This window comes from Solanum stenotomum, chromosome 3, assembly GCF_019186545.1.
Source record: "Solanum stenotomum isolate F172 chromosome 3, ASM1918654v1, whole genome shotgun sequence".
Lineage (NCBI taxonomy): Eukaryota > Viridiplantae > Streptophyta > Magnoliopsida > Solanales > Solanaceae > Solanum > Solanum stenotomum.
This window is the reverse complement of record NC_064284.1, coordinates 14,420,889-14,447,680: the sequence shown is the minus strand read 5'-3', so window position 1 is coordinate 14,447,680 and position 26,792 is coordinate 14,420,889. Positions and strand designations below refer to the sequence as shown.

Below are 26,792 nucleotides of genomic sequence, written 5' to 3'. Positions count from 1 at the left end.
CCCCCACCCACCCCCTACCAGCCCCAACCCCCAAAAAAAATTAAGTTTGTTTTTAAAAAATATTTTCAATTTCAACAATTATTTTTTACTCTAGTAAAAATAAAAGAAACTTTTCAAAAACATTTTTCATTCATAAATCAAACACAATCTTTTTCGGAAAATATTTTCTACTCACCAACCAAACATGAGAAAATAAGTCAAAAATCAACTTGTTTTCCAAGAAAACATTTTCTAGGAAAACATTTTCCATGGAAAACTATTTCCTTCATACCAAACACACCCTTCATGTCTTTCATGTTAAGGGAAGAACTGATCAGTTCCTCATAAGCATGCATGTCAAAGTAAATTGTTGAGTTTTATGCTGAAAGATGGAAAATCTCCCAATATTGAACTTGTTGATCAATGAGCTGCAGACTGAACAGCTACCTAAGAAATGCTCCTTACATGTATGGTGTAGCATTTAAAAGTCCAGTGTTACCAAGAAATTGTAGGATCAAAGTTTGGCAGCCATGTGGAAATTAACAGCCACACTTTGTGAATGTTGGCAGTCAAAAGCCAAATTCTGTGGAAATTGTTGCCACATTTATAAATAAGAGGTTAAGTTATTTTATAAATAGAGTAGCAATTGAGCATTCAAAAACACACCAAATAGAAAAAGCAATAGAAAGCAGTGAGAGTAATTAATAATCTATTTCTTTGTTTGTGAGAAAATTAGTACTCCCTGCCTCCCATTTTATATGTCATCCCTTTCTATAAATAGCTGGACCACAATACTTGTATTTTTATAAAAATTTATGCATAAATTACCATATTTTGCCTATTATACCCTTGATAGAATAGTTAATTAATCTTGTCATTTATTAATAAAGTTGACTTAAGAAAACATTAAATAAGGGTGGAAATGTAAAGTTACATCATTTCTTAATGCAAGTGCAAAGTAAAAAGGTGACATATAAAATGGGACGGAGGGAGCATAAAAATAATATTGTAGTGCATGAAGTTGTAAAAATAAAAGAGTGTTGTTCTTATAAAAGAGTTGTCGTCTTTTGACATTATCAAATTGTTATCAGTATTATAATAAACCAAATCATCCGCGTATCATATTTATCCCGTTATAATATTTAATGTCGTTGTTACTCTCGTTTTATTGCTATTTAGCGTGGATATTGTCCTGGGTGAAATTATTATTTTCCCAACAGAAATAAACCAGAGGTATATTTGCTCGTGGAAATGTTAACTCCTTTGTCTCAAAAAAGTAGTTGTAATTAGGGGTGTGCACTATTTGGATTATACCGAAAAACCAAACCAAATTTTAATTTGGATTGGTTATTTGGTATTTTGGTTTGGTTTTGGATTTAATAATTTACTTTGTTTGTTTTTTGGGTTTGATTTCAAATTCGAAGAATAAAAAAAATGAATTATATATATATAAAGAGAGAGAGTATGTTATTGTCTTTCATTATGATTTAGTTTATATTTTATGTTTGGACATCTATAATTGATATACTATTAAGTATATATTGTGTTTTATGTTTTAAATATTACAAGGGACAGACGTACAACACACGTGTGCAGAAACTAGTGTGTGTGTATATATATATTCAAATTGCAAATATAACTTTGATTACAGTTCTAATTATTGTATAATCGAATAATCAAACTGAAAAAATCAAATTGAACCAAATTTATTTTGGTTCGAATTGAATTACACTTCTTTAAAACCAAAATCCAAAAAATCCAAACTAAATAATATAAAATCAAACCGAAAAACCGAATGAACCCCTATTTGTAATCACTTGAGGAGTAAGGATCGGATACATAACACAAAAGGGTCCTTTATTAACACATGGAAATGGCAAATAAAATATGCATCATGATCACTCAATGCAGGGGCATGTTTTATTTAATTGGTCGAATTAAGAGTGTAGATCAAGGGTAAACCTCAATAACACACCTTAATCCTAAGATAGGAATAATCTTGTAGTCACTATAACCAGCATCATAGAAGAGTTTTGCCCATTCTTGTTGGCTTCTTTCTTTTCCACTTAGAATCACCATCATCAGCATATCAATTAAGAGTTGAGTTTCATATGACTTATCGTCGTCTTTGTTTTGATCCATCACTATTTCAATTAGGATTAGCTTTCCTCCATTCTCCTTACTTGGAATTGCTTCTTTACATTTCTTCAATATTTTTATACAATCTCCGTCGCTCCAATCATGTAATATCCACTATTTTCCACATAAATCAAACATAAACAATTAATACATGTAGTATAGTTATACATCAAATTGACAAAAAGGGGAGGGGGGTGTGTATTACAAAGCTATTATACCTTAAGTAAAATTGCGTTGGCAGAAGGAATGGAGTTAAACATGTCTCCTCCCACAAAGCTTAGGTTCTTGCTTCCTTCTAGCCCTTCAATTACATGAGGGAGTTCAAAGACAGTGCAATTTATTTGTGGAAATGTATCCGCAATAGCTTTAGCTATGGTTCCAGTGCCCCCTCCAACGTCCACCAACGATTTCAACCCTTCAAAAATTAATCCCTTACCATTTTGAATCAACACGGTCATGACCAAACGGGTATCACTAGCCATGGCTTCGTTAAATAAATGGTTGAGTCTTGGTTCATTCTCTGCATATTTGAAAAATGGCATGCCATGAGCGGTTGCATATGGAGTAGTATTAGAGTCGTCACCGACGTTGTTGAACCATTTGCTGAGTGAATGCCATGGATCCATCAAATTTGGATCTAGTTCGAATTTCAAAAAAGGGATCATGCTCATAGGCTCATCTTTGAGGAGGAGACGTGAGGTCGGAGTAAGTAAATAGCCCTCTTCAGCTTCTTGAATAAAGAAGCCAGCATGAACTAGAATACGCATAAGACGGTAAACACAATCATGAGTTTTAGCCTTATCATGATTATTGTCGATGGGGAGGGCCTCTACTAAATCGGAGAGGTTCATGGGTCGACCATGGCTATGGATGATATCTGGAATTTCAAGTTGAATTGCACATTTTAGTGACATGGAGTTGATGTAGTTGAAAATATGGTTCCATATGTGTGCCTGAGCAGCCAGAACTTGTCTAGTTTCGTCTCCAATATCATTATTAGGCAATGCCATTTTTGTGATACTTATTACTACTAATTTCTTTGAGATGCTTAGGGTTTTTTATAATGATGATCAACGTCTATGAATAGTTATAAGATAAGAAGAACGAGAGGATCAATCCAGCCTTCATCGTACAGCCTATCAACATGAACTTATCTTTAGTGCTTGGTGCACATTTTAGAATGCATTCTAGTATTGTACGTTACTCTGGTCCCCCACCAAAATTAGTAGGAAAATCATATTCTATGACATAAATTTTTCACTTATTCATGATGGAAATTTTTTTAGGAAAAAATATCTATCTAGACATACTTCACTATCATATATACATATTTCTTAATAGACGTCTAGAGGTGAAAGTGAACAACTAATATGAAACGATGACTAGTACTATACTACTATTGAAGAGAGGGTGCTAGGTTTTAACGAAGAGCATGCAGGCTTTAATTTCATGAGATCTCTATTTTAATAGTAGTAGAATAAGTCCAGATGAAATATTGACATGTAGCATCCTTCACATTTAATGAGTGAGACCCTGTCATTCAAGTGGGGTGTGTAGTAGGCAGGTTAGGTCATGCCAGAAATATTAATAATGTCCTCAGTCCATCATTTAAGTGACATGCGAAGGAAGAGACAAACTTGCACATGTTTTATACACATCTTTTTTTATGCCTAATTTGTCCTGTCTTATACTGTTATGTATGTATGAATTTCAGGTTGGTACAGTGGGTGGTGGAACTCAACTTGCATCACAGTCAGCTTGCTTGAGCTTACTAGGAGTTAAAGGTGCAAACAGAGATGCACCAGGTTCAAATGCAAGGTTGATCTCAATAATTTTAATATATTATTATTTATAAGAAGAACGAGAGGACCAATCCAGGCTTCATCGTACAACTTATCAACATGAATATCTTTAGAAGTTGGCGCACATTTGAGAATTGTACCTTACGTTGGTCCCCCACCAAAAAATAATTACTTTTTTTTTCCTTTGAGACTTTTGTGTACCTATGACGTCATCTCCTCCATCAGAGTGTAACATATAAACATGGAATTCCAAAAATGTGCATCAATTGTACATTTTATCCAAAAAAGAAAGAGCACCCCTACCCCTTCAAGTCATCTTCTTCCCCAAATTTAAACTTTTCTATTCAATGTTAGATGTAGTATTTTTTTTTATTTAACAATTTAGACTTTTTAATAAGGTTATTTTCGGAACATTGTAGAGTCTTTTTTCATTTTTCTTAAAGTTTGTACCAAGTCAAAGTACCTCATACAAAATGGAACGGAGGGAGTAATTTCTTTGATAATGATGATCAACGTACGTCTATGTATAGTTATAAGATAAGAAGAACGAGAGGACCAATCCAGGCTTCATCGTACAACCTACCAACATGAACTTATCTTTAGTGGTTGGTGCACATTTGAGAATTGTACGTTACATTGGTTCCCCACCAAAAAATAATTACTTTTTTTCCTTTGAGACTTTTGTGTTTTCTGCACCTATGTCATCTCTTGCATCAGAGTGTAACATATAAACATGGAATTCCAAAAACGTGCATCAATTGTACATTTTATCCAAAAAAGAAATAGCACCCCTACCCCTTCTGTAACATCTCGCAACTATAAAGAACTAGAAGGAAGTTTAAAATCTGGAAATAGTTATTTTTGGAAAGTATAAGGAAATCTGGAAAAATTTAAATAAATTAAAGTGAGTTTTTGGTCAACTTCAAACGACCATAACTCCTAACTCAGGTTGAATTAGGTGTAGTTCCAGACATGGTTGGAAATCTCTTGGAATGATCTTTCCAATGCTTCTAAGTTTGCTCAATTCCGAGTTTGTATGAGTGAGTTATGACCTTTTGAAGTTGGGCTGTTCGAATAAGGAAATGCCCAATCCGGATTTTTGAAGGGTAGTTTGGTCTTTTCCTTACCTAATTAATTAAATCCATTTTTAATAAAATAATTGGGGTCAAAACTGAGTTCGTTCAGTTTACACTTTTGAGAAATAGAGTTAGGGCTTTTGGAGAAAGAACGCAAGTGAAAAGAGAAGAGGAAAAACAAGATTCGCCAAGAACGATCGATTTTGGTTGCGGATTCGCCAAGGAATTGACCCTACAAGGTATGTGAGTCTTTCATAGCATTGGGTTCATTCACCCACGCGCCAAACATGTTTCGTTAAGTAGAATTCGTCCTAAAAGAGTTTGAGTATTGATGATCTTGTTACTTATTCTTGAATTTGATTGTTGTTCTTGAATTGGGATGAATTGAGAAGTTTCTGAGATCGTTACGTCATATTATAGAGTTGTTTCGAGTTAGGTTCTTAGGTACATTTGCTAGGTATTTGTATCTAAAAGAGATTTGAGAAAAAGAACCGAGTTTGGGTGAATTGGGGTTGGAAAACGAAGAAGAAATTTCGTCGGGCAAAATTTGGCATCAGTGGCGTATCGCGCGCCTAGCCCCCAGTTTTGAAAATTTTGCTTCGTGTCGTGGAGCTGACACGAGGTGTTCTGCCTCAAAAAGACATTTTCGGAACCAAAAATTTAATTATGCCTCCGCGTCGCGGACCCACCTTCAAATCTTGATTTTGGTGTTTGCTCATGTTTAGCTATTTAAAATCATTCCTAAACAACATGAGATCTTTCCAAACACCAATCATAATCCTTGAATCCATAATTCAATTCAAGGATCAGTTAAGAGTCGAGTCAAGAGCAATTAAGATCAAAGTCAAGAGAAGTCAACGTTTTAACTTTGTTTTAAAACTTAAGTTTTGAAGTTGAGTAAAGAGTAAGAGCAAAGTTCATTTTCTTTCAAATGATATATGAGAACTAAGTATTCTCTAGAGTAAATGTTTTCACATTTAAGATGAGAGAAAACTGAGATTTCCAAAAGAGTTTTGAACAGAAAAAGGGAACATTGATTCCAAGAGAGCTTTTAAGCTAAGTTTGAGCAATTATCTCAAACCAGAGAAGAAGTTATTTTTAAAACATATGAGCTAAGTATATTTTTGGGAGTAGTATTGAGCACCGATATGGGGACGCGAGTTCATATTAACTCAAGCCCCCATAAACCATGTAGCCATCATGCGCAGAAAAATGATCATACTTTTTAGATGGTTCCTTAGTGCTTTTTAGCATAGACTAGTGGATCCACTTAGTAGTTCAGGTTCTATACCGATGACAAGGTATTGGACGGTCCTTGGCAATGTGAGGTAAAACGGTGTACCATCACTTAGGCTCATAGTGGTGGTTGTCGGTTAGAGAATCTCCCACAGAACTTATTGTATTTTTATATATATCAGTTTATTGTATTTTTACATACATTTCAGAGTTATGTGTATCCTTGTATATACACAGAGTTGACATCATGTTTTTAAGCAACTTTTCTTTATATTGCACTTGGTTTAAACTGTTTTATATTGAAATGAGTTCAGTTAAGTATTCATGAGTTGAGAAGAGCAAAGGTAAGTGTTTATTTCATAATCTCTTTCGAGCTTATGTTTGTTAGCATTCCAACTCGCATACTCGTACATTCAGTATATTGATGCCAGTTGGCCTGCATCGTATTATGATGCTGACGCAGGTAGCCAGGATCAGCATCCGGCGCCTCGTTGATCCAGATTAAGCATTCACTATTAGTGAGCCTCCTTGCATTCCGGAGGACTTCTTTATTTGCTTTCTATTTTAGTTCATTAGGATGTTGTGGGGTTTGTCCCAACATCCATCTCAGTTTTTTTAGAGGCTTCATAGACAGTCAGATGTTAGTCCTTTGAGTCTTTTCATTATCATTTCTTATTGTTAAGACTTGGGTTGCCACTTTTAGCCAAGTTGAATGTTTAATTTTTAAAACATTCTCAGTTATTTTATTATTCAGTTCAGTTAAGTTCTTTGATCATTACAGTTATGAATATTGTCTTCCGCTGAGTTAAGTAAGTCAGGCCAAGGGTTCGCTTGGGGCCAGTAATGGTCTTCGAGTGCCAGCCCTACTCAGGGTGTAGGTTCGGGGTGTGACAAACTTTGTATTAGAGCACAGAGTTTAAGAGTCCTAGGGANTCATTACAGTTATGAATATTGTCTTCCGCTGAGTTAAGTAAGCCAGGCCAAGGGTTCGCTTGGGGCCAGTAATGGTCTTCGAGTGCCAGCCCCACCCAGGGTGTAGGTTCGGGGTGTGACAAACTTTGTATCAGGGCACAGAGTTTAAGAGTCCTAGGGAGTCTATCAAGTTATGTCTGTAACGCCCTAGTTATCGGTGTGAAGCGCACCACATCTATAATTAGGAGGCTGCAACATTTAGGAACTATCTCACTTATTTCACATTCATTTCGTGCGATAGAGTTAACCTCTATAAAATTTCCTTCTAATTCATGCTTGCGCGTGTTTCAGATAATCATGCCTCCATGAAGAGTTGTCAGGGGTCGTCCTGCGAGACGCAATATTGAGGAACAAGAGTTACCCAATGCACCTGAAGTGCAACCTTAAGGAGAAGTCACTAATGCAGAGTTCCGTAAGGCTATTTGGATGTTGAGCAAAACTGTAACTATCTAGGTCGGGCAGCAAAAAAGAGCTCGACAAGAAGAGGCTGACACTTCAATGATTCGTGAGTTCTTGAGGATGAATCCTCCAAGTTTCACTGGTTCAAGCATTACTGAGGATCCATAGAATTTTATTGAGGAACTGAAAAAGGTATTCGACGTGATGCATGTTGCTGATACTTAGAGGGTTGAGCTAGTTGCATACCAGATGAAGAATGTTGCTAGGACCTGGTTTGATTAGTGGAAAGGGGGTAGAGCTGAGGATGCACCACCTGTGAGTTGGGCTTGTTTTGAGGAAGCTTTCTTGGGGAGTTTCTTTCCCCGGGAACTGAAAGAGGCCACGGTACGTGAGTTCCTCACACTTAAGCAGGATTCTCTAAGTGTGCATGAGTATGGGTTGAAGTTCACCCAACTATCCCGTTATGCTCCGGAGATGGTCACAGACATGAGAAGTAGAATGAGCTTGTTCGTTGCTGGGTTGGGCCGTCTATCAAGCAAAGAGGGTCGGGCAGTAATGCTTATTGGGGACATATGGACATATCAAGGTTGATGGTTTGTGTGCAGCAGGTTGAGGAAGAGAAGTTGAGAGACATGGAAGAGTTCAGAAATAAGATATCGAAGACAGGAAATGAGTCTAAGCAGCAAAAGGGTAGTGTGAATCGTCTGTCCTTTCAGAAGCAAAAGGGGTCTACACCATCATTTGCTAGTGCACCTGCACCTAAGAACAAAGGTGAGTATAATGGCTAGAATTCGCAAAACTTCAAAGCTAAACCACCACAGTCTCAAGGTAGTATGGCACAACGAGGTAGTTGAGATCCTGTATATGGTAGGTGTGGTAGAAACTACTCAGGTAAGTATCGTGATGGCCAGACAGGTTGTTTCAAGTGTAGGCAAGAGGGACATTTCATGAAAGAGTGTTTTGAGAATAAGCCAGGTAGTAGAAAATAAGGAAATAGAGCCCAATCTTCATCAGTTGCTCCACCAGATAGGGCTGCACCTAGAGGAGCTACTTCTGGTATTGGCGGTGAAGCAAACCGCATCTATGCGATCACGAGTCGCCAAGGGCAAGAAAACTCTCCAGATGTTGTCACTGGCATGATCAAAGTCTTTACTTTTGATGTTTATGCTTTGCTAGACCTAGGAGCAAGTTTATCTTTTGTAATCCCTTATGTTGCAAATAAGTTTGATGTTATTCCTCAGAAACTATGTGAACCCTTCTGTGTTTCTATACCTGTTGAGGAGTCTATTCTAGCGGAGCGAGTTTATCGTGATTGTGTCATTTTCATCAATCACAAGAGCACCACGACTGATTTAGTTGAGTTAGATGTCATTCTAGGTATGGATTGGTTTCATGCCCGTTATGCATCAATAGATTGTAGAACTCGAGTTGTCAAGTTTCAGATTCCTAATGAGCTAGTCATAGAGTGGAGTAGTAGTTCAACAGTGCCTAAGGGTCGTTTCATTTCGTACCTAAGGCGAGAATGCTAGTTTCAAAGGGTTGTATCTATCACTTAGTCCGAGTTAATGACTCAAGTGTTGAGGTACCTCCCATTCAGTCAGTTTCTATAGTAAAAGAGTTTCCAAAAGTCTTTCCTGATGACTTACACTGAGTCCCTCCTGAGAGAGAAACAGACTTCGGTATAAACATCATTCCAAATACTCATCCTATCTCTATTCCGCTATATAAAATGGCACCAACAGAGTTGAAAGAGCAGTTAAAAGATCTATTAGATAAGGGCTTCATTCGACCAAATGTCTCACCTTGGGGCGCTCCGGTCTTGTTTGTGATAAAGAAAGATGGTTTCCTTAGGATGTGTATAGATTACCACCAATTGAACAAAGTTACCATCAAGAATAAGTATCCTCTTCCGAGAATCAATGATCTTTTTTATCAGCTTCAGGCTGCTTCCTGTTTCTCGAAAATTGATCTCAGATCTGGCTGCCATTAGTTGAAAGTTAGGGAATGTTATATTCTAAAGACAGTATTCAAGACCCGTTATGGTCATTATGAATTTCTAGTCATGTCCTTTTGTTTGACTAATGCACCAGCAACGTTCATAGATCTTATGAATAGAGTCTTCAAACCTTATTTAGATATGTTTGTTATCGTCTTCATTGATGACTTACTAATCTATTCAAGGAATGAAGAAGATCATGCTAGTCATCTCAGAATAGTTCTTTAGACTTTGAAAGATAAGAGTTATATGCTAAATTCTCTAAGTGTGAATTTTGGCTTGAGTCTGTGGCATTCTTAGGTCATATTGTGTCTGGAGAGGGAATTAGAGTTTATACTAAAAAATTTGAGGCAGTGCAGAATTGGCCTAGACCCATATCTCCAACTGCTATTAGGAGTTTCTTAGGTTTGGCTGGATATTATAGAAGGTTCGTAGAAGAGTCCTCATCTATCTTGTCTCCTTTGACGAAGTTGACTCAGAAAACAGTGAAGTTTCAATGGTCTGAAGCTTGTGAGAAAAGGTTTCAGGAATTGAAGAAAAAGTTGATTATTGCCCCAGTTTTGACCTTACCAGAAGGCACACATGGTTTTGTGGTGTATTGTGATGCATCTAGAGTTGGTTTGGGTTTTGTCTTAATGCAAAATTGCAAAGTTATAGCTTATGCCTCAGATAGTTGAAAGTTCATGAGAAGAACTACCTAACCCATGATCTAGAGTTGGTTGTTGTAGTTTTCACTTTGAAAATATGGCACCATTATTTGTATGATGTTCATGTGGATGTGTTCACCGATCACAAGAGCCTCCAATATATGTTCACTCAGAAAGAGCTTAATCTCAGACAGAGAAAATGGCTAGAGTTACTCAAGGACTATGACATGAGTATTCTTTACCACCCATGTAAGGCTAATGTTGTTGATGATTCCTTAAGTAGGTTGTCTATGGATAGCACCGCCCATGTTGAAGAAGGAAAGAGAGAGTTAGCAAAAGATGTGCACAGACTGGCACGCCTGAGAGTCAGACTTATGGATTCCATAGAAGGAGGAATAGTTGTGACGAATGGGGCTGAGTCATCATTAGTGTCAGAGGTAAAAGGCAAGCAAGACCAAGTATAATTGAAGGCAAATGTTCATAAGCAAAGAGTATTAGCTTTTGAACAAGGGGGAAATGGTGTATTAAGATATCAAAGTAGGTTGTGTGTACCAATGGTGGATGGATTTTAAGAGAGGATTATGGAGGAAGCTCATAGCTCCAGATATTCCATTAATCAGGGTTCCACCAAGATGTATCGTGATTTGAAAGAAGTGTATTGGTGGAATAGTATGAAGAAGAGCATTGCAGAATTTGTTGCTAAATGTCCAAATTGCCAACAAGTCAAATGACCGATGGTTTAGCGCAGAATATATAACTTCCAGAATGGAAGTGGGAGATGATTAATATGGATTTCATCACAGGCTTGCCAAGGTCTCGCAGACAGTATGATTCTATTTGGGTGATTGTCGACAGAATGACAAAACCAGCCCATTTTCTCTCCGCAAAGACTACCCATACAACAGAAGATTATGCCAAGTTATATATTCAGGATGTGGTAAGACTTCATGGAGTTCCAGTCTCCATTATTTCAGATAGAGGTGCACAATTTACTGCACAATTCTGGAAATATTTTCAGAAAGGTTTAGGTTCAAAGGTGAATTAAGTACTGCCTTTCATCCTCAGACTGACGGGCAAGCAAAGCACACTATTCAGATATTGAAAGATATGTTGAGGGCTTGTGTGATTGATTTCAAATGGAGTTGGGATGATCACCTACATCTCATTGAGTTTGCGTACAACAACAGTTATCACTCTAGCATTCAAATGGCTCATTATGAAGCTCTTTATGAGAGAAGATGCATATCTCATATTAGATGGTTTGAAGTTAGTGAAGCAGGGTTGATAGGACCAGATTTAGTTCACCAAGCTATGGAAAAGGTGAAAGTAATTCACGAGAGATTGAAAACAGCACAGTGTCATCAGAAATCCTACACTGATGTTAGGAGAAAGGCGTTAGAGTTCGAGGTAGACGATTGGGTATATTTAAAAGTTTCACCCATGAAGGGTGTTATGAGGTTTGGTAAGAAGGGGATGCTTAGTCCCCGATATATTGGACCTTATAGAATAGCCAAGAGAATTGGCAATGCAGTTTATGAGTTAGAGTTACCACAGAAATTTGTAGCGGTTCATCCTGTGTTTCACATCTCCATGTTGAAGAAATGCATGGGCGATCCTTCATTGATCATATCAACTGAAAATATTGAGATCAAGGATAGCTTATCTTATAAGGAGATTTCGGTACAAATTCTAGATCGCCAAGTTCGCAAGTTGAGAATAAAGAAAGTTGCATCAGTCAAAGTCCTTTGGATGAACCAATTTGTTGAAGAAGCTACTTGGGAAGCTGAAGAGGATATGAAGAAGAGATATCCACANATATCAACTGAAAATATTGAGATCAATGATAGCTTATCTTATAAGGAGATTTCGGTACAGATTCTAGATCGCCAAGTTCGCAAGTTGAGAATAAAGGAAGTTGTATCAGTCAAAGTCCTTTGGATGAACCAATTTGTTGAAGAAGCTACTTGGGAAGCTGAAGAGGATATGAAGAAGAGATATCCACATCTCTTTGATACCGGAGAAAAGGCATACCAAGGTACTAATTTTCTTCTTAGTACTATCTAAAGTATAAGTGAGCTTGTTATGTGTATGAAATTGCTTTTGGGATGTTTGAACTTGATGTTACCACCCTTAGCTTAGTAAGAGTAAATCTCATTCGAGGACGAATGTTTCCAAGGGGGAGATATTGTAACATCTCGCAACTAGAAAGAACTAGAAAGAAGTTTAAAATCTGGAAATAATTATTTTTGGAAAGTATAAGGAAATCTAGAAAAATTGTAAGTTAAAGTTGAGTTTTTGGTCAACTTCACACGGCCATAACTACTAACTCAAGATCAGTTAGGTGTAATTCCATATATTGTTGGGAAGCTCTTGGAATGATCTTTCCAACGCCACCAAGTTTGTGCGATTCCGAGTTTGTATGACCAAGTTATACCCTTTGAAAGTTGGGTTGTTGGATTAAGGAAATGTCCAATCCGGAAATATAAGGGGTATTTTAGTCTTTTCATTGCCATATTATTTTAATCCAATTTTAAGAGTTTAATATGGGTCAATTCAGAACTTAGTCAGTTTTAGAACTTGGGATTTCACGCTAGGGCTAAGGAGAAAGGAGAAGAGAAAAGAAGAAGGAGAAAAGGGAAAATTCATCAAGATCAATCAAGGAAGTTAGTGTTTCACCAAGGATTTGCTTCTATGTGAGGCTCTCATAACGTTGGGATCGTTCTCCCACATGCCAAGCATATTTATTTCAGTTTGGATTCGTCCTAAAAACATTTGAATATTGATGATCTTGATACCTATTCTTGAATTCATATATTGTTCTTGAATTTGATTAAGTTGGGAAGTTCCTAAGTTCGTTATGTCACATTGTAGGGTCGATTCGAGTTAGATATTTAGGTACATTGCTGGGTATCTGTATCTAAAAGTGATTAAGGAAAAAAATCGAGTTTGGGTGGATTGGGGAAGAAAAACGAAGAAGAAATTTCGACGGGCGAAATCTGAACATGGGAGCGCGTCGCGCGACCTGATCCCAAAATTGAAATTTCAGCTTCGCGTCGCAGAGCTGACACGAGGCGTTCTTCCTCAAAAGACGTTTTTAGAACCAAAATTAAATTATGCCTCCGCGTCGCGGACCCACCTTCGAATATTGATTTTCGATCTTTTCTCATGTTAAACTATCTAGAAGCATTCCTAAACATCATAAGATCTTTCCAATCACAAATCATAATCCTTGAATCCATAATTCAATTCAAGGATCAGTTAAGAGTCAAGTCAAGAGCAGTTAAGGTCAAAGTCAAGAGAAGTCAAGAGTCAAGTTCAGATCAGTTCTTAAAGTTTTCCAAAAGTCTTTCACAAATATTTTAACTTTGTTTTAAGACTTAAGTTTTGAGTTCAGTAAAGAAGTAAAGTTGAAGATCTTCTCTTCAAAGAAGTATATGGGGACTATGAATTACCAAAGGGATTCAAAAATGTTTTTTCACATTTTAATAAGAACGGAAACTGAGATTTCCAAAGAGCCTTCGGGCTAGTTTTCAGAAAAGAGTAATAGCTTTCTAAATGAAGCAAGAAGGGGAAACTGAGATTTCCAAGGTAGCATTTGAGCTAAGTTTTTGAGCACTAATCTCAAATCACAGAAGAATATATTTTTAAAATATAAAGAGCTAGTATATTTTTGGGGGTAGTATTGAGCACCGATATGGGGGAGAGTTCAAATAACACACAGCCTGCATAAACCATTTAGCCACCATGGGTAGAAAAGGGTCATACTTTTTAGATGAACCATTTTTACAATAGACTAGTTGATCCACTTAGTAGTTTAGGTCCTATACCTTTGGCCGGGTATAGGATGCGCTGACAGCGTGAGGTAGATCGATGTATCATCACTATAGCTCTTATGTGATGGTTGTCGGTTAGAGAAACTCCCACAAAAGTTATTGTATTTTTATATACATCAGTTTATTGTATTTTTACATACATCTCAGAATTATATATATCTTTGCATACACACAGAGTTGACATCATGTTTTTAAACAACTTTTCTTTATATTGCACTTGTTTTAAACTGCATTATATTGAAATGAGTTTAGTTAAGTATTCATGACTTGAGAAGAGTAAAGGTAAGTGTTTTTTTTCAGATTCCTTTTCAATCCTATGTTGTTTTAGCATTCCAACTCGCATACTTATACATTCAATGTATGATGCCAGTTGGCCTGCATCGTCTTATGATGCAGACACATGTAACTAGGATCGGTATTCCGACGCATCGTTGATCCAATGAGCAGTTCATAGTCCATTGGTTAGCCTCCTTGCTTTCCGGAGTATCCATTTCATTGCTTTTTAGTTTAGTTTATTATGATGTTGTGGGGTTTGTCCCAACATCCATCTCAGTTGTTATTAGAGGCTTCATAGATAGTCAAATGTTAGTCCTTTGAGTCTTTTCATTATCATTTCTTATTGTCAAGACTTGGGTTGCCACATTTGGCCAAGTTGAATGTTTAACCTTTAAACATTCTCAGTTATTTCATTATTCAGTTCAGTTAAGTTCATTGATCATTATAGATATAAATATTGTCTTCCGCTGAGTTAAGTAAGCCAGGCGAAGGGTTCGCTTGGGGCCAACAATGGTTTTTGAGTGTCAGTCCCGCCCAGGGTGTAGGCTCGGAGCGTGATAATTTCTTTTCAATATTCATAAAAAAAAAATAAAAAAGGAATCAAGTAACTGAATTTGAAAGAAAAATAACGAAAGCAGATTTTTGAATGTTGGGATGAAATAAGTAAGTCAAGTACGTTCCATCTCCATTTCTGGTCACGTTCAAATAAATATCACCATTCAAATAAAATTGTAAACCCGCTAAATTTATCAAAAATAATATCAAATAATTCGATAAAATTAATTTAGGTCCTCTTGATTTCTCTTTGCAATCGATTTCAAGATGATTAACCATTGGCAAACTTCCTTTCATCATCACTCTTATACCAACTTTTTGAATATCTTTCTCTATCACGTATTGGGAATGAAAAATATTTTTCGATAAAATTAATTTGGGTCCTCTCAATTTTTCATTGCAATCGATTTTTGGATGAGTAACTATTGACAAACTTCTTCATCACTATTGTATTATACTCTTTGAATATCTTTCTCTCTCACGTATTAGGAATAAAAAATAATTTTAAAAAAAAATTGAATCTGCAAGTAATTTGCAGTGAAGTTGGTTTATGTGGTTTGAGAAAAAGAATTGTTGAGAAGAAGATGAAGAAGAAAGGGGGTTGGGTAGGGTGGGGTTGAGTAAAATGTGTTGTCATTTCATTTATGTTTTAATTAAAAAATAGATATAAAATTTATTTGAAATAATTTTCATTCTTTTTAACATTAATTTTTTTTTTATAGTTTTAGGGTCAAGTGACACATGTCATCTTTTAATTAGTCATTTTTGCCATATCATAGCAAGTGTATCACACACACTTTACTTTTTTTACTGATTTTTTAAAAAGGTCTAATAGGAACAGGTTTTGGCTATTTAAAAGTGTTCAATAGGACTAATCCTAATTGAGGTGTCTAAGTGAATTATGCAGACAACTTTAAGGGGCCGCAGATGACTTAAGCCTAAATTTTTTTTACTTATTCATTATGGGAAAAAATTTAGGAGTGTCAAATGGGAGTTGAGTTGAAATTAAAGATATTAAAATGGGTTAAAATAGAAATTGGGTTGGGTCCTGACCTGCCCAAGTTTATTTTGGGCTCAATGGGCTTAAAAACAGGTTAGGTCTTGACCCGCCCAATCTGACTCACTTGATCTCAATGATTTTTAGGGGGTAAACAACACAAATACCACTAGTTTAGGAGCTAATTACCTTCCTTCCCATGAGTTTGCAATATTACCAATCCTACCATAACTCGCATCTGGATACATATACATGTATCTCGGACACATGTTAATCAGATACATATAGTTAAGAGTATCTAAATAAGGAATGTAATTGAAAGACATAAATTAAGGAGGAAATCACACGTATAACAACTTTGGAATATTTGCAACCCCTAAAAAAAGTAGATTTTTTGTGTGTATCTGATCTGCTTATTCGGTGTATCTGAATTATTCTTTTATATATCTGATGTGTCTTCTATGTATCTGATATATACGTAATAATAAGATCTAATATATTCATTCCGTGTATTTGGAATATTCTTCTATTAATTTGATATAATGTTTTTTTGTATGTATCTGATATGAACTTAATGATTAGATCATGTATTCGATCTGTGTATCTGAACTGTTTTTCTATGTATCTAATATCAACCAAAAAATTATCTTCTTTTAGAAGTGATGAAACGACTCCCTTCTTTGGCTTCTTCAATGTTGCAGCCACCTTAGTCTTCTCATGTATGGGGGATGTGAGGTCATGGTGGCGTCAATGGGTGCGCTAAAGCTAGAGTTGAAAATGAAGTCAATTATATTATCTTGAAACCGAACAAATTATGTATCGGTTGATATGATTGTAGTTTTGGATATCTATAGATTAATTATAATATTGCGATGATTTTTTTTAATCTTGTAGGCTGTAGTTGTAGCTTGACGAAATTAGTAAAGATATGTACTACAGAAAACAAATATAATGGAGGATAAAATAGAACAACATTGTCCCTCCATATGAAAAATAAATACAAAAATAAAAATGCATCTAGTTCTAAAGAGAAGCCAATTCAACTCTCTTCCATCATAGTTGGAAACTTGGTGTTTGTTATTTTGTTGGAAACTAAAGAGCAGAACGCGATTCAAGTCTCTACTCCTTCATCTTATTTGCATAGAGATTAACCCCAAAATCAAGTTCTACTATCTTTTTCTTGATATGCTCCCCTTTCCTTGGGTTTTGCTTGTGGTCTTGTTGGCCTTTCTACTGGGTAGTGGGATTGGGAGAGAAATGACGGGTGTGATGTGAGAGAAAGTGATTTGAATTGTTAATGTCTCATTAATAGAGGAGATTTAATTTTAAGATAATTATTCAATATATTTTTCAAAATATATGGTATAATTATTTAAAAATGGTATTATATGTAATTTTTTAAAACTAGAGGTAAAATATGATAGTGAAGTATGTCTAGATAGATAGTTTTTCCTTCTTTTTTTTTTCTCTCCATATAGTTCTTATCAAGTTAATCGTGTGTATTTCAGTCATATTTTGTGTGGAATTTTTGTTCCACGACTCTCTATTGTTGATTTTGCTATTTTTGTTGAGGTTTACTTCAGTTCTATTTCGGAATTTTCTTTCTTCAAAGGAATGAAGCAATCATTGGGAACGGTGAAATGAGCAATGTTGCGCTAATGGAGCAATCATTGAGAACGACGTAATGAGCAATGCTGCTAGCAAATTTTGTGGACTATATATATATATATATATATATATATATATATATAAAGTGGAATTACAAAAAAAAGTTGAAAGATGAAATGTCATTTTACCCCTACACTAAATTAAAATATTATAAATATTTAGTTAATTATATGTTTAAATATTAGTGATAATCAATTACTACATTGAGTAAATGGAGTGCTCATGTGCTCAAAGGAGGATTGTTTGTTCTTCCAGATTTTAATGAGAAATTAAAATATTATTAATTTTTAATTAATTACATATTTAAATATTAGTGATAATCAATTACTACATTGAGTAAATGAAGTATCATGCGCTCAAAGGAGGATTGTTTGCTCTTCCAGATAAATTTTAGTGGAGGTTCATTGCATATATTTAATATTTTTAAAGTTGTTCTCTTTATCTATTTTGTCCCTTTGAAATTCCACGGTAAATATTATTTGCACTTCTTTTTCTTATCTACATATGTTTTATTTTTCTTCTTTATTTGTTTTAAATATTTGTCTTCATAACTTATATCTAATTACCTATTCAATTGACATGCTTAATATTCATAACCTTCAAATATTTAATTTAAAACTTTAAGATGTCTTTTGGTATTCCTCTATTTTTATCTATATAAATTCATCTTTTTTGTTTCATTAAACTCACACTCAAGATTATCCTTTTCATTTTATAGTTAAAGTAGTGAAGTCATCAACATCTAAAGTATATGATATATCTACCTTAGTCTGATTATGTATCACTTTACAAATCAAATAGTACAAAATCAAATCAAAAAACCGAATGCACAGGCCTAGTTATAATCACGTGAGGAGTAAGGATCGTAAACATAACACAAAAGGGCCCTTTATTAACACATGGAAATTAAATGACAAATAAAATATGCATCATGATCACTCACTGAAGGGGCATGTTTTATTTAATTTGTCCAATTAAGAGTGTAGATTAAGTATATGATATATCTACCTTAGTCTGATTATATATCACTTTACAAATCAAATAGTACAAAATCAAATCGAAAAACCGAATGCACATGCCTAGTTATAATCACGTGAGGAGTAAGGATCGTAAACATAACACAAAAGGGCCCTTTATTAACACATGGAAATTAAATGACAAATAAAATATGCATCATGATCACTCACTGAAGGGGCATGTTTTATTTAATTTGTCCAATTAAGAGTGTAGTTAAGGGTAAACCTCAATAACACACCTTAATCCTAAGATAGGAATAATCTTGTAGTCACTATAACCAGCATCATAGAAGAGTTTTGCCCATTCTTGTTCCCTTTTTTGTTTTCCAGAAACAGCAACCATCGTAAGCATGTCATAGAAAAGTTGAGTTTCATATGTCTTACTGTCGTCGTCTTCTTTCTCTACGTTATGATCTATCGGTATCATGTCAATGATGATCACCTTTCCTCCGTTCTCCTTATTTAAAATTGCTTCTTTACATTTCTTCAATATTTTTATACAATCTTCGTCCTCCCAGTCAAGTAGCACTGACTGCTTATAATATATGATTCATCAAAGGTAAACCATTAGTACGTACATGTACATGTACATTTACGGAGTATTATAATATGAATTTTAAGTTACGTACCTTTAGTACAACTGCATCGGCCGAAGGAATGGAGTTAAACATGTCTCCTCCGACATAGCTCAGGTTCTTGCTTCCTTCAAGCCCTTCAATTACATGAGGCAAATCTAAGACAGTACAATTTATTTGTGGAAATGCTTCGGCAATAGCTTTAGCTACGGTTCCAGTGCCTCCTGCAACGTCCACCAACGATTTCAACCCTTCAAAAACTCCCTTCCCATTTTGAATCAACACGCTCATGACCAAACGGGCATCACCAGCCATAGCTTCATTAAATAGACGGTTAAATTTTGGTTCCTTCTCGGCATATTCAAAGATGTCCTTCCCATGAGTAGTGGCAAATGGAGAAGTCCCGCCATTTTGGATCCATTGGCTGAGATAGTGCCACGGATCCATCATAATTGGATCAAGCATCATTTGAATAAAAGGGATCATGCTCAAATTATTAGGTTCATCTTTAAGGAGAAGACGTGAAGACGGAGTAAGTAAATAACCCTCTTCTTCTTGAATAAAGAAGCCTGCATGAATTAGCATACGCATGAGACGGTAAACACAATTATGAGTTTTAGCCTTATTATTATTGTTGATGGGGAGGGCCTCTACTAAATCAGAGAGGTTCATGGGTCGGCCATGGCTATGGATGATATCTGGAATTTCAAGTTGAATTGCACATTTAAGTGACATGGAGTTGATGTAGTTGAATATATGGTTCCATATGTGTGCCTGAGCAGCCAGAACTTGTCTAGTTTCGTCTCCAATATCATTATTAGGTAATGCCATTTTTGTTATACTTATTAATTTCTTTGAGATGCTAAGGATTTATATATACATATTTATTATTTATAAGAAGAACGGGAGGACCAATCCAGCCTGTGTCCTTGCTTCATCGTACAGCCTACCAACATGAACTTATCTTTACTGGCTGGCGCGCATTTGAGGGTGCATTCTAGTACTGTACGTTACGTGGTCCACCACCATAAATTATTTTTCCCTTTGAGACTTTTGTGTTTTCTGACATCATCTCGTTCTTTTCCAGTGAATTGGTTTGTTGGAAAATTAGTAGGAAAACCATATTCTATAACACAAACTTTTCACTTATTCGGGGGAAAAAAATTTAGGGGTGTCAAATTGGTAGGTTGAATTAAAGTTGGAGATATTAAAATGGGTTGAAATAGAAATTGGATTGGATCCTGACCAGTCCAAGTTCACTTTGAATTCAAATGGATTGGGTCTTGACCCGCCCAATTTGACCTACTTGATCTCAATAATTTTAATATATTATTATTTATAAGAAGAACGAGAAGACCAATCCAGGCTTCATCGTACAACTTATCAACATATATCAGAGTGTAACATATAAACATGGAATTCCAAAAACGTGCATCAATTGTACATTTTATCCAAAAAATAAAGAGCACCTCTACCCCTTCAAGTCATCTTCTTCCCCAAATTTAAACTTTTCTATTCAATGTCAGATGTAGTATTTTTTTTATTTAACAATTTAGACTTATTAATAAGGGTATTTTTGGAACATTGTAGAGTCCTTTTCCATTTTTCTTAAAGTTTGTGCCAAGTCAAAGTAGCTCATATAAAATGGAATAGAGGGAGTAATTTCTTTGATAATGATGATCAACGTACGTCTATGTATAGTTATAAGATAAGAAGAACGAGAGGACCAATCCAGGCTTCATCGTACAACCTACCAACATGAACTTTTCTTTAGTGGTTGGCGCACATTTGAGAATTGTACGTTATGTTGGTTCCCCACCAAAAAATAATTACTTTTTTTCCTTTGAGACTTTTGTGTTTTCTGCACCTATGACGTCATCTCTTGCATCAGAGTGTAACATATAAACATGGAATTCCAAAAACGTTATAAATAAATAAAATTTATAATCACATCATTACTTTATAAAATTTATTATTCTCACCAACATATAGTCTTTTAACTCACACCAACTGATTGTTGAGTAATAATTTTGTTCTCTTCATTTACTCCAACACCTAATTTATTACTTCTACCGTTTTATATTTATTACAACTCAAAGTAACAATGTTGGTTCGTCTTCTCGGTCACATGATCGAGAAATGCAAGTTCAACCTAAGAAATTGTCCGTACTATATGGGAGGATTATGTTAAAGACTAGTACACTACAATTTATGTTCAATTTTTTTTATTGAATTAAAGTTTGATGAATTAAAGTTGGATGAAACAGTTACTTAAGTGGAGAACAAATAACTTTGTAATAATTTATTATGCGATTTTATAAAGTTTTGTTTATTTGGCAAGATTGAATAAATAATTAGGGCTACTTTAATAGTTTTACAACTTATGAAATGCTTATGTTTATGAGGAAATATACAACATAAAAATTTCATATCGCATGCCCAAACAAAATTTCAATTTCAACTCATAATCCCATAATATGATATCATATCGCATGGCCAAACTGGCGCTTAGTATATCTAATATTTCTAATTTTACATGATTAAAGAATATTTTAATTTGCATACACTTTGCATTAGGAATTTAGGATCATTAATAAAAGGAAAATAAATAAATATACAAGAGGAAGTTTCCTTTGTTAACACATAGGGAGATGAAGAATAACATTTCCAAAATAATGCACAAACAGGGGAACATAAGATAGAGTATTGGCTTCTACTGTATGTTATTGGAACGTTATATAATTTGGCCAAGCCTTGTGTTTATTTGAACTTTTGCGATCGACAAGAGTAGATTAAGGATAAACCACAATCACTGATCTTAATCCCAGTATAGGAATAATGTTGTAGTCACTAAAACCAGCATCAACGAAAAGTTTTGCCCATTCTTGTTCACTTCTTTCTTTTCCACCAAGAAGAACCATCATAAGCATGTCCAGAAAGAGTTGAGTTTCATATGACTTGTCGTCTTTGTTTTGATCCATCACTATTTCAATGACGATTGCCCTTCCTCCATTCTCTTTACTTGGAATTGCTTCTTTACATTTCTTCAATATTTTTATACAATCTTCATTACTTCAATCATGTAATACCCATTGCTTGCCATATACATCAAAGTAAACACAAATAATTAATACTTTTATAGTGAAACAATTTAAATTGACAGAAAAGGGTCGTGTGTGTATGTACTACTGTAAAATTAGGTCTTAGGCCTAACTCACACCCTAAAAGCTAGCTTAAAGAGAGGAGGATTGTCCAAGTCTTATAAGGAGTGCACCCATCTCATTAAACACTAATGTGAGACTTTTTGCTTTAACACCCCACCTCACGTCCAGTGCTTAGCATCTGGTGTGTGGGCAATTTTGGGCTATTTTTGACCCACCTCATGCCTAGTGTGTGGACAATTTTTGATTTTTTTGGCCACAACATCGGTGACATGGGTCTTGCTCTGATACCATGTAAAAATTAGGTATTAGACCTAACTCACACTCCAAAAGCTAGCTTAAAGAGATGAAGATTGTCCAAACCTTATAAATAGGTGCACCCATCTTATTAACCACCAATGTGAGACCTTTTGCTTTAACAATTACAAAGTTATACCTTAAGCAACATTATTTTGTTTCATAGCATCCGTAGCAAAAAATATAGGGTGGCTAAAAAATAGCTACAATCTTTACATGGTCTGTGGCTAAGAATTTATACTTCTAGCTACAGATGTAGCTGCAATAGAAACAAGTTTCTGCCACAAAAATAAACTTATGGCAAGTTATTTTACTCTTGTGCCACTACAAATAAAATTTATAGCTATATTTATATAGCAGCCACAAGGTGTTGTATTGTAGCAAAAGATCTAATTTATTTGCCATAGAAATCTGAATTTTGTAGCTAGTTTTGTAACTTATCTCGTGGCAATAGTATCATATTTGTTATGAATTATAAAAATTCATAGTTATAACTCAATGTATTTGCCACAAATATTTTCATATTGTAGCTAAGAATTCATACCTTTAGCCATGAAATATATAGCATTGAAGCTTAATAAAAATTATTTGCTACGAAAAAGTAATTTTTTAGCCATGTTCTTTATACGTGGCAATTATAGGAGCATACGTATACCTACGAATTTAATATTTGATAACTAAAATTTCACAGCTCATTGTCACAAGATATAAATTGTAGCCAAAAGTTCTTCATTTGATATGAAAATGTGTATAAATAATATTTCCGTGGCAATTATATATGTTTTGCTACAAATTTAATAAAATTATAGCTACTAATTCATATAATGTAGATAAGATTTAACACAAAATTTATAAAAGATAGTGTGAAATATAATAAATTGTTTATTGTATATAATGTATTAAAAAATAATTAATAAAGATTCAACAATGTCTTCTAACATAGTGAAACATCATTTTACTCAAACATATCAGTATTCTTTTACAAGAGAAAACAATTATCCGTATCACGTCTATTTTGATGCTTTCATCACTCTTTCACAAGTTGCAATAACAGTTAAAAAATTAAGTTAAAAATAAAATAATGACATATTCAATTTAATTATCAGTATAAACTTTTCAAAATAAAACAAATATTTACTAAATTAATGATATGGGAAAATATATATTTTTTAAATTACTTACGGTTATAGAATCTTTTGAGTGTCGACCTTGAGTTGCAACCATCATTTGAAAACTATATAAATAACATCAAATATAAGTGTGAAGTAAATAAGATCAATAATAATAACGAATACTTGTTGAATTTTATGATTCACGTTCTTTCATAATTGCAATCTCTTTTGACTCATGATTCCTAAGAATACTTTCCTCAAGAAAAGTATTTATAAAAGTATCACAATTCTTTGGTAATGTGTAAGTTTGGACAGATTTTCCTTATGCAATTTATAATTAATAGTCATGCTCATAACATTTGAATCATCAAAACATTCCGATAATATATCATAATCACGAATAATCCTATCATCTATCATAGAAAAATAATAATTTCCTTCCAAAATATCAAATTCTAGTGAAATAAAATTGTAGCAATCATAAACAGAACCAAAAAAAAGAAAATAATATACTCCACAAGAGGAATTAGAAATAAAACATGGTTATTATATCATCTCATTGAATAAAAAAATATTATGAAAGTGAAAGAAAAAAGAAAATTAAAAGAAGAAGAAGAAGAATGTACTTGGCTACGGTGAAATCTCACAAATCAAAACAGTACTTTGTTAAATCATATACTTAAATGCAGGCAAATAAAAAAGTTAGTATATAATTTTTTTTTGCAGCGACTTGGAAACAAAAATTGAAATTGGGATGCATATTAAAATAGGAGAAACTGACGTGTGGGTTGATTTTCTTCCTTTCGGGGGGAAAGGTTTTTTTTAGGGATTTTGACTTATTATATAAAATAGGAAATGAAAGAGCTAATTTAGGCATAAAATAATGAGAGGGAAATAACTTGGAGGGAAATCTTTTTGCCTTTGTTTTGAATTTCGATGTTACAAATTACTTGCTTTTTTAAATTTTTTTTTGATATAACTCATTAATTTTTTAATAAATTAGAAGATTTTTTTTGTGAATTCATCCATTTCCCTCCTAATATTCAGAACAATAAGTAGGTTTTAATACAATTAAATTATATTTAAAACTTAAAATCATTATCTAAAAGAATTTAAATTAGCTACGAACTTTGTCGCATTTATTGCTTTTATCTCATAGCTAAAAGAATTTTGTTGTCAATTTAATGCTAACTATTATTAATGATAGATTTTGCTATTTGATTATAATATTTGTTTGTCGCTAAATCTTATTTTTTTTAGTAGTGATTAATTATGTGGGTATATAATTTGGCCATGATTTGTTATAAAATTTGAAAAAGGTACTTTTTATTTTTGAAGTTATATTTGAAAGGAAATTTGTGTTTGACCATGAATACAAATTGAAATTGTTTTTGACTTTTTATGAGTAATTTGGAGTGAAAAGGGTGAAAATACCTTTTTGTTGTTTCCCCAATTCTTCAAAATTCTATAATTCAAGTTGAATTTTGAAATTTTATGACCAAACGTGATTTTCGTAGTTTCACTTTTGGAGAAAAACAAAAATTCATGATCAAACACCTATAATTAAGGTCATATAAAATTAAATTGAATCAAATTTTATATAAACATCTAATTAGATTAAATCTGTTAAGATTATTCTAAAAAATAAAGGTCCAAGTCAAATTACAATTTTCATGTAGTACTTGTTTAATATAACAAATGAACGACCCTGATTATTGGTGAACTTTGTTTAAATTGTATTTGAAACTTACTAGATATAAAAAGAAATAATAATAATAATAGTAATAATAATAATAATAATAATAATAAAAGAAATAATAATAATAATAATAAAAGAAATAATAATAATAATAGTAAAAAGAAGTGAAAAGCTTATCCGCATCGGTAGCAGGCCCGCACTACTGTAGCAACATTGTTCACCTACAGTAGATACACTGTTCACCTACAATAGATACACTATTACCAGGACCCTACTGTTAACAGTAGATACTAGTGTATCTACTGTTCACCTACAGTAAATACACTATTATTATTATAATAATAATAATAATAACAACAACAACAACACTGTAATCTTAGTGAAATTTTGAGAGGGCGATGTATATATAACCTTATCCGTGAAGATAGAGAATATTTTCGAAAGACTCTTAGCTCAAGTAAAAAATACAAGTTAAGTTTAGAAAAGAAATACACTAATGAAAAAGTCATATTGAGAATAAAAAAAGAACAAGGCTATTTATTTAACATTTATTTAAATTATATTTGAAACTTAAAACTAAATCGACTAGAACAATGTATACCTATTATTATACCAAGATATATTATTTTGAGAAAATAAGTTCGAGTCAAATCTAACAATTCTCAAAGTACTTGAACAAGATGAAATTTGAGGTGAATTAGTGAAGTTAATTTTGTTTAAATTTAATATAGGTAATCAACCAAAATTAATTAAACATAACTCTTTTTTATTTAATTTATATTTAAAACTTATTTATTAAGATCTTTTAAGATAGAATAATTAACATCTCTAATTAAGATAGCTAGATAAATGTATTGTTCGATAAAAGAGATGTGACTCAAATAACAATTCTGAACACAACATAAAGTACCTCAAAACTTATGTTTCATCTCGTATTACATAAAACGTCTCACCTTAATTGTGCTCATGTTCTTTACAAACATCAGTTAAATTCATAATAAATTATATTGTAGTTATCATTTTTTTTGTCAATTGTTAAATTATTGTAATTAAATTGATAATTATGGAATTTGAACAAAAGAAAACTACATGTATCATTCCCTTCATTCACTTTATTTAGTCCACTTTGGACGTTACACCTCTATAAAAATGACGATTGGTATGACTATTGTACAAGATATCCATATATTAATTGATGTTTAGGTCTTGAAAAATAATTTTAAAAATAAGTAATTAATAACTTTTAACGTGATTTTCTTATTTACATCCACGATTTGGTGCAAAACTTGTTTCCTTTCCTCTTTAAGTTGCGGTACTCTCATATTTGTGTGTCTCGTGTTTATATTATTTCGTAATG

General features: G+C 33.7%; 2 protein-coding genes across 5 annotated transcripts in view; both read right to left on the bottom strand.

Moving 5' to 3' along the window:
* Positions 1-1,837: 1,837 nt before the first annotated feature.
* Positions 1,838-20,060, bottom strand: LOC125858627 (trans-resveratrol di-O-methyltransferase-like). 4 transcript variants are annotated; one of them, XM_049538462.1, is made up of 3 exons: positions 19,788-20,054; positions 2,337-2,915; positions 1,838-2,232 (listed from the first exon to the last, which is right to left on the bottom strand). In XM_049538462.1, the coding sequence occupies exons 1-3, from the start codon at positions 19,995-19,997 to the stop codon at positions 1,930-1,932; spliced, it is 1,092 nt and encodes a 363-aa protein (XP_049394419.1). In that variant the 5' UTR covers positions 19,998-20,054; the 3' UTR covers positions 1,838-1,929. The 4 variants fall into 4 exon arrangements, with proteins under 4 accessions (XP_049394419.1, XP_049394416.1, XP_049394417.1 ...); XM_049538459.1 differs by having other exon boundaries at positions 1,854-2,232; positions 2,337-3,138; positions 20,009-20,060; XM_049538460.1 differs by lacking the exon at positions 19,788-20,054 and having other exon boundaries at positions 1,855-2,232; positions 2,337-3,241.
* A 1,590-nt stretch (positions 20,061-21,650) lies between these two features.
* Positions 21,651-26,792, bottom strand: part of LOC125858712 (trans-resveratrol di-O-methyltransferase-like) — an 80,553-nt gene continuing 75,411 nt past the window's right edge. Inside the window, exon 3 of the mRNA XM_049538529.1 lies at positions 21,651-22,230. Within this exon, the coding sequence (XP_049394486.1) occupies positions 21,959-22,230 (272 nt within the window). The 3' untranslated portion in view covers positions 21,651-21,958. The remainder of the gene's footprint in view (positions 22,231-26,792) is intronic.

What these genes read in the sequence shown, in the direction of transcription:
- LOC125858627 (XM_049538459.1), bottom strand. Translation starts at nt 3,128, where the DNA reads ATGGCATTGCCTAATAATGATATTGGAGACGAAACTAGACAAGTTCTG. An exon ending in CCAACGCAATTTTACTTAAG is followed by an intron (nt 2,233 to 2,336) that starts GTATAATAGCTT and finishes TGTGGAAAATAG; the next exon opens with TGGATATTACATGATTGGAG.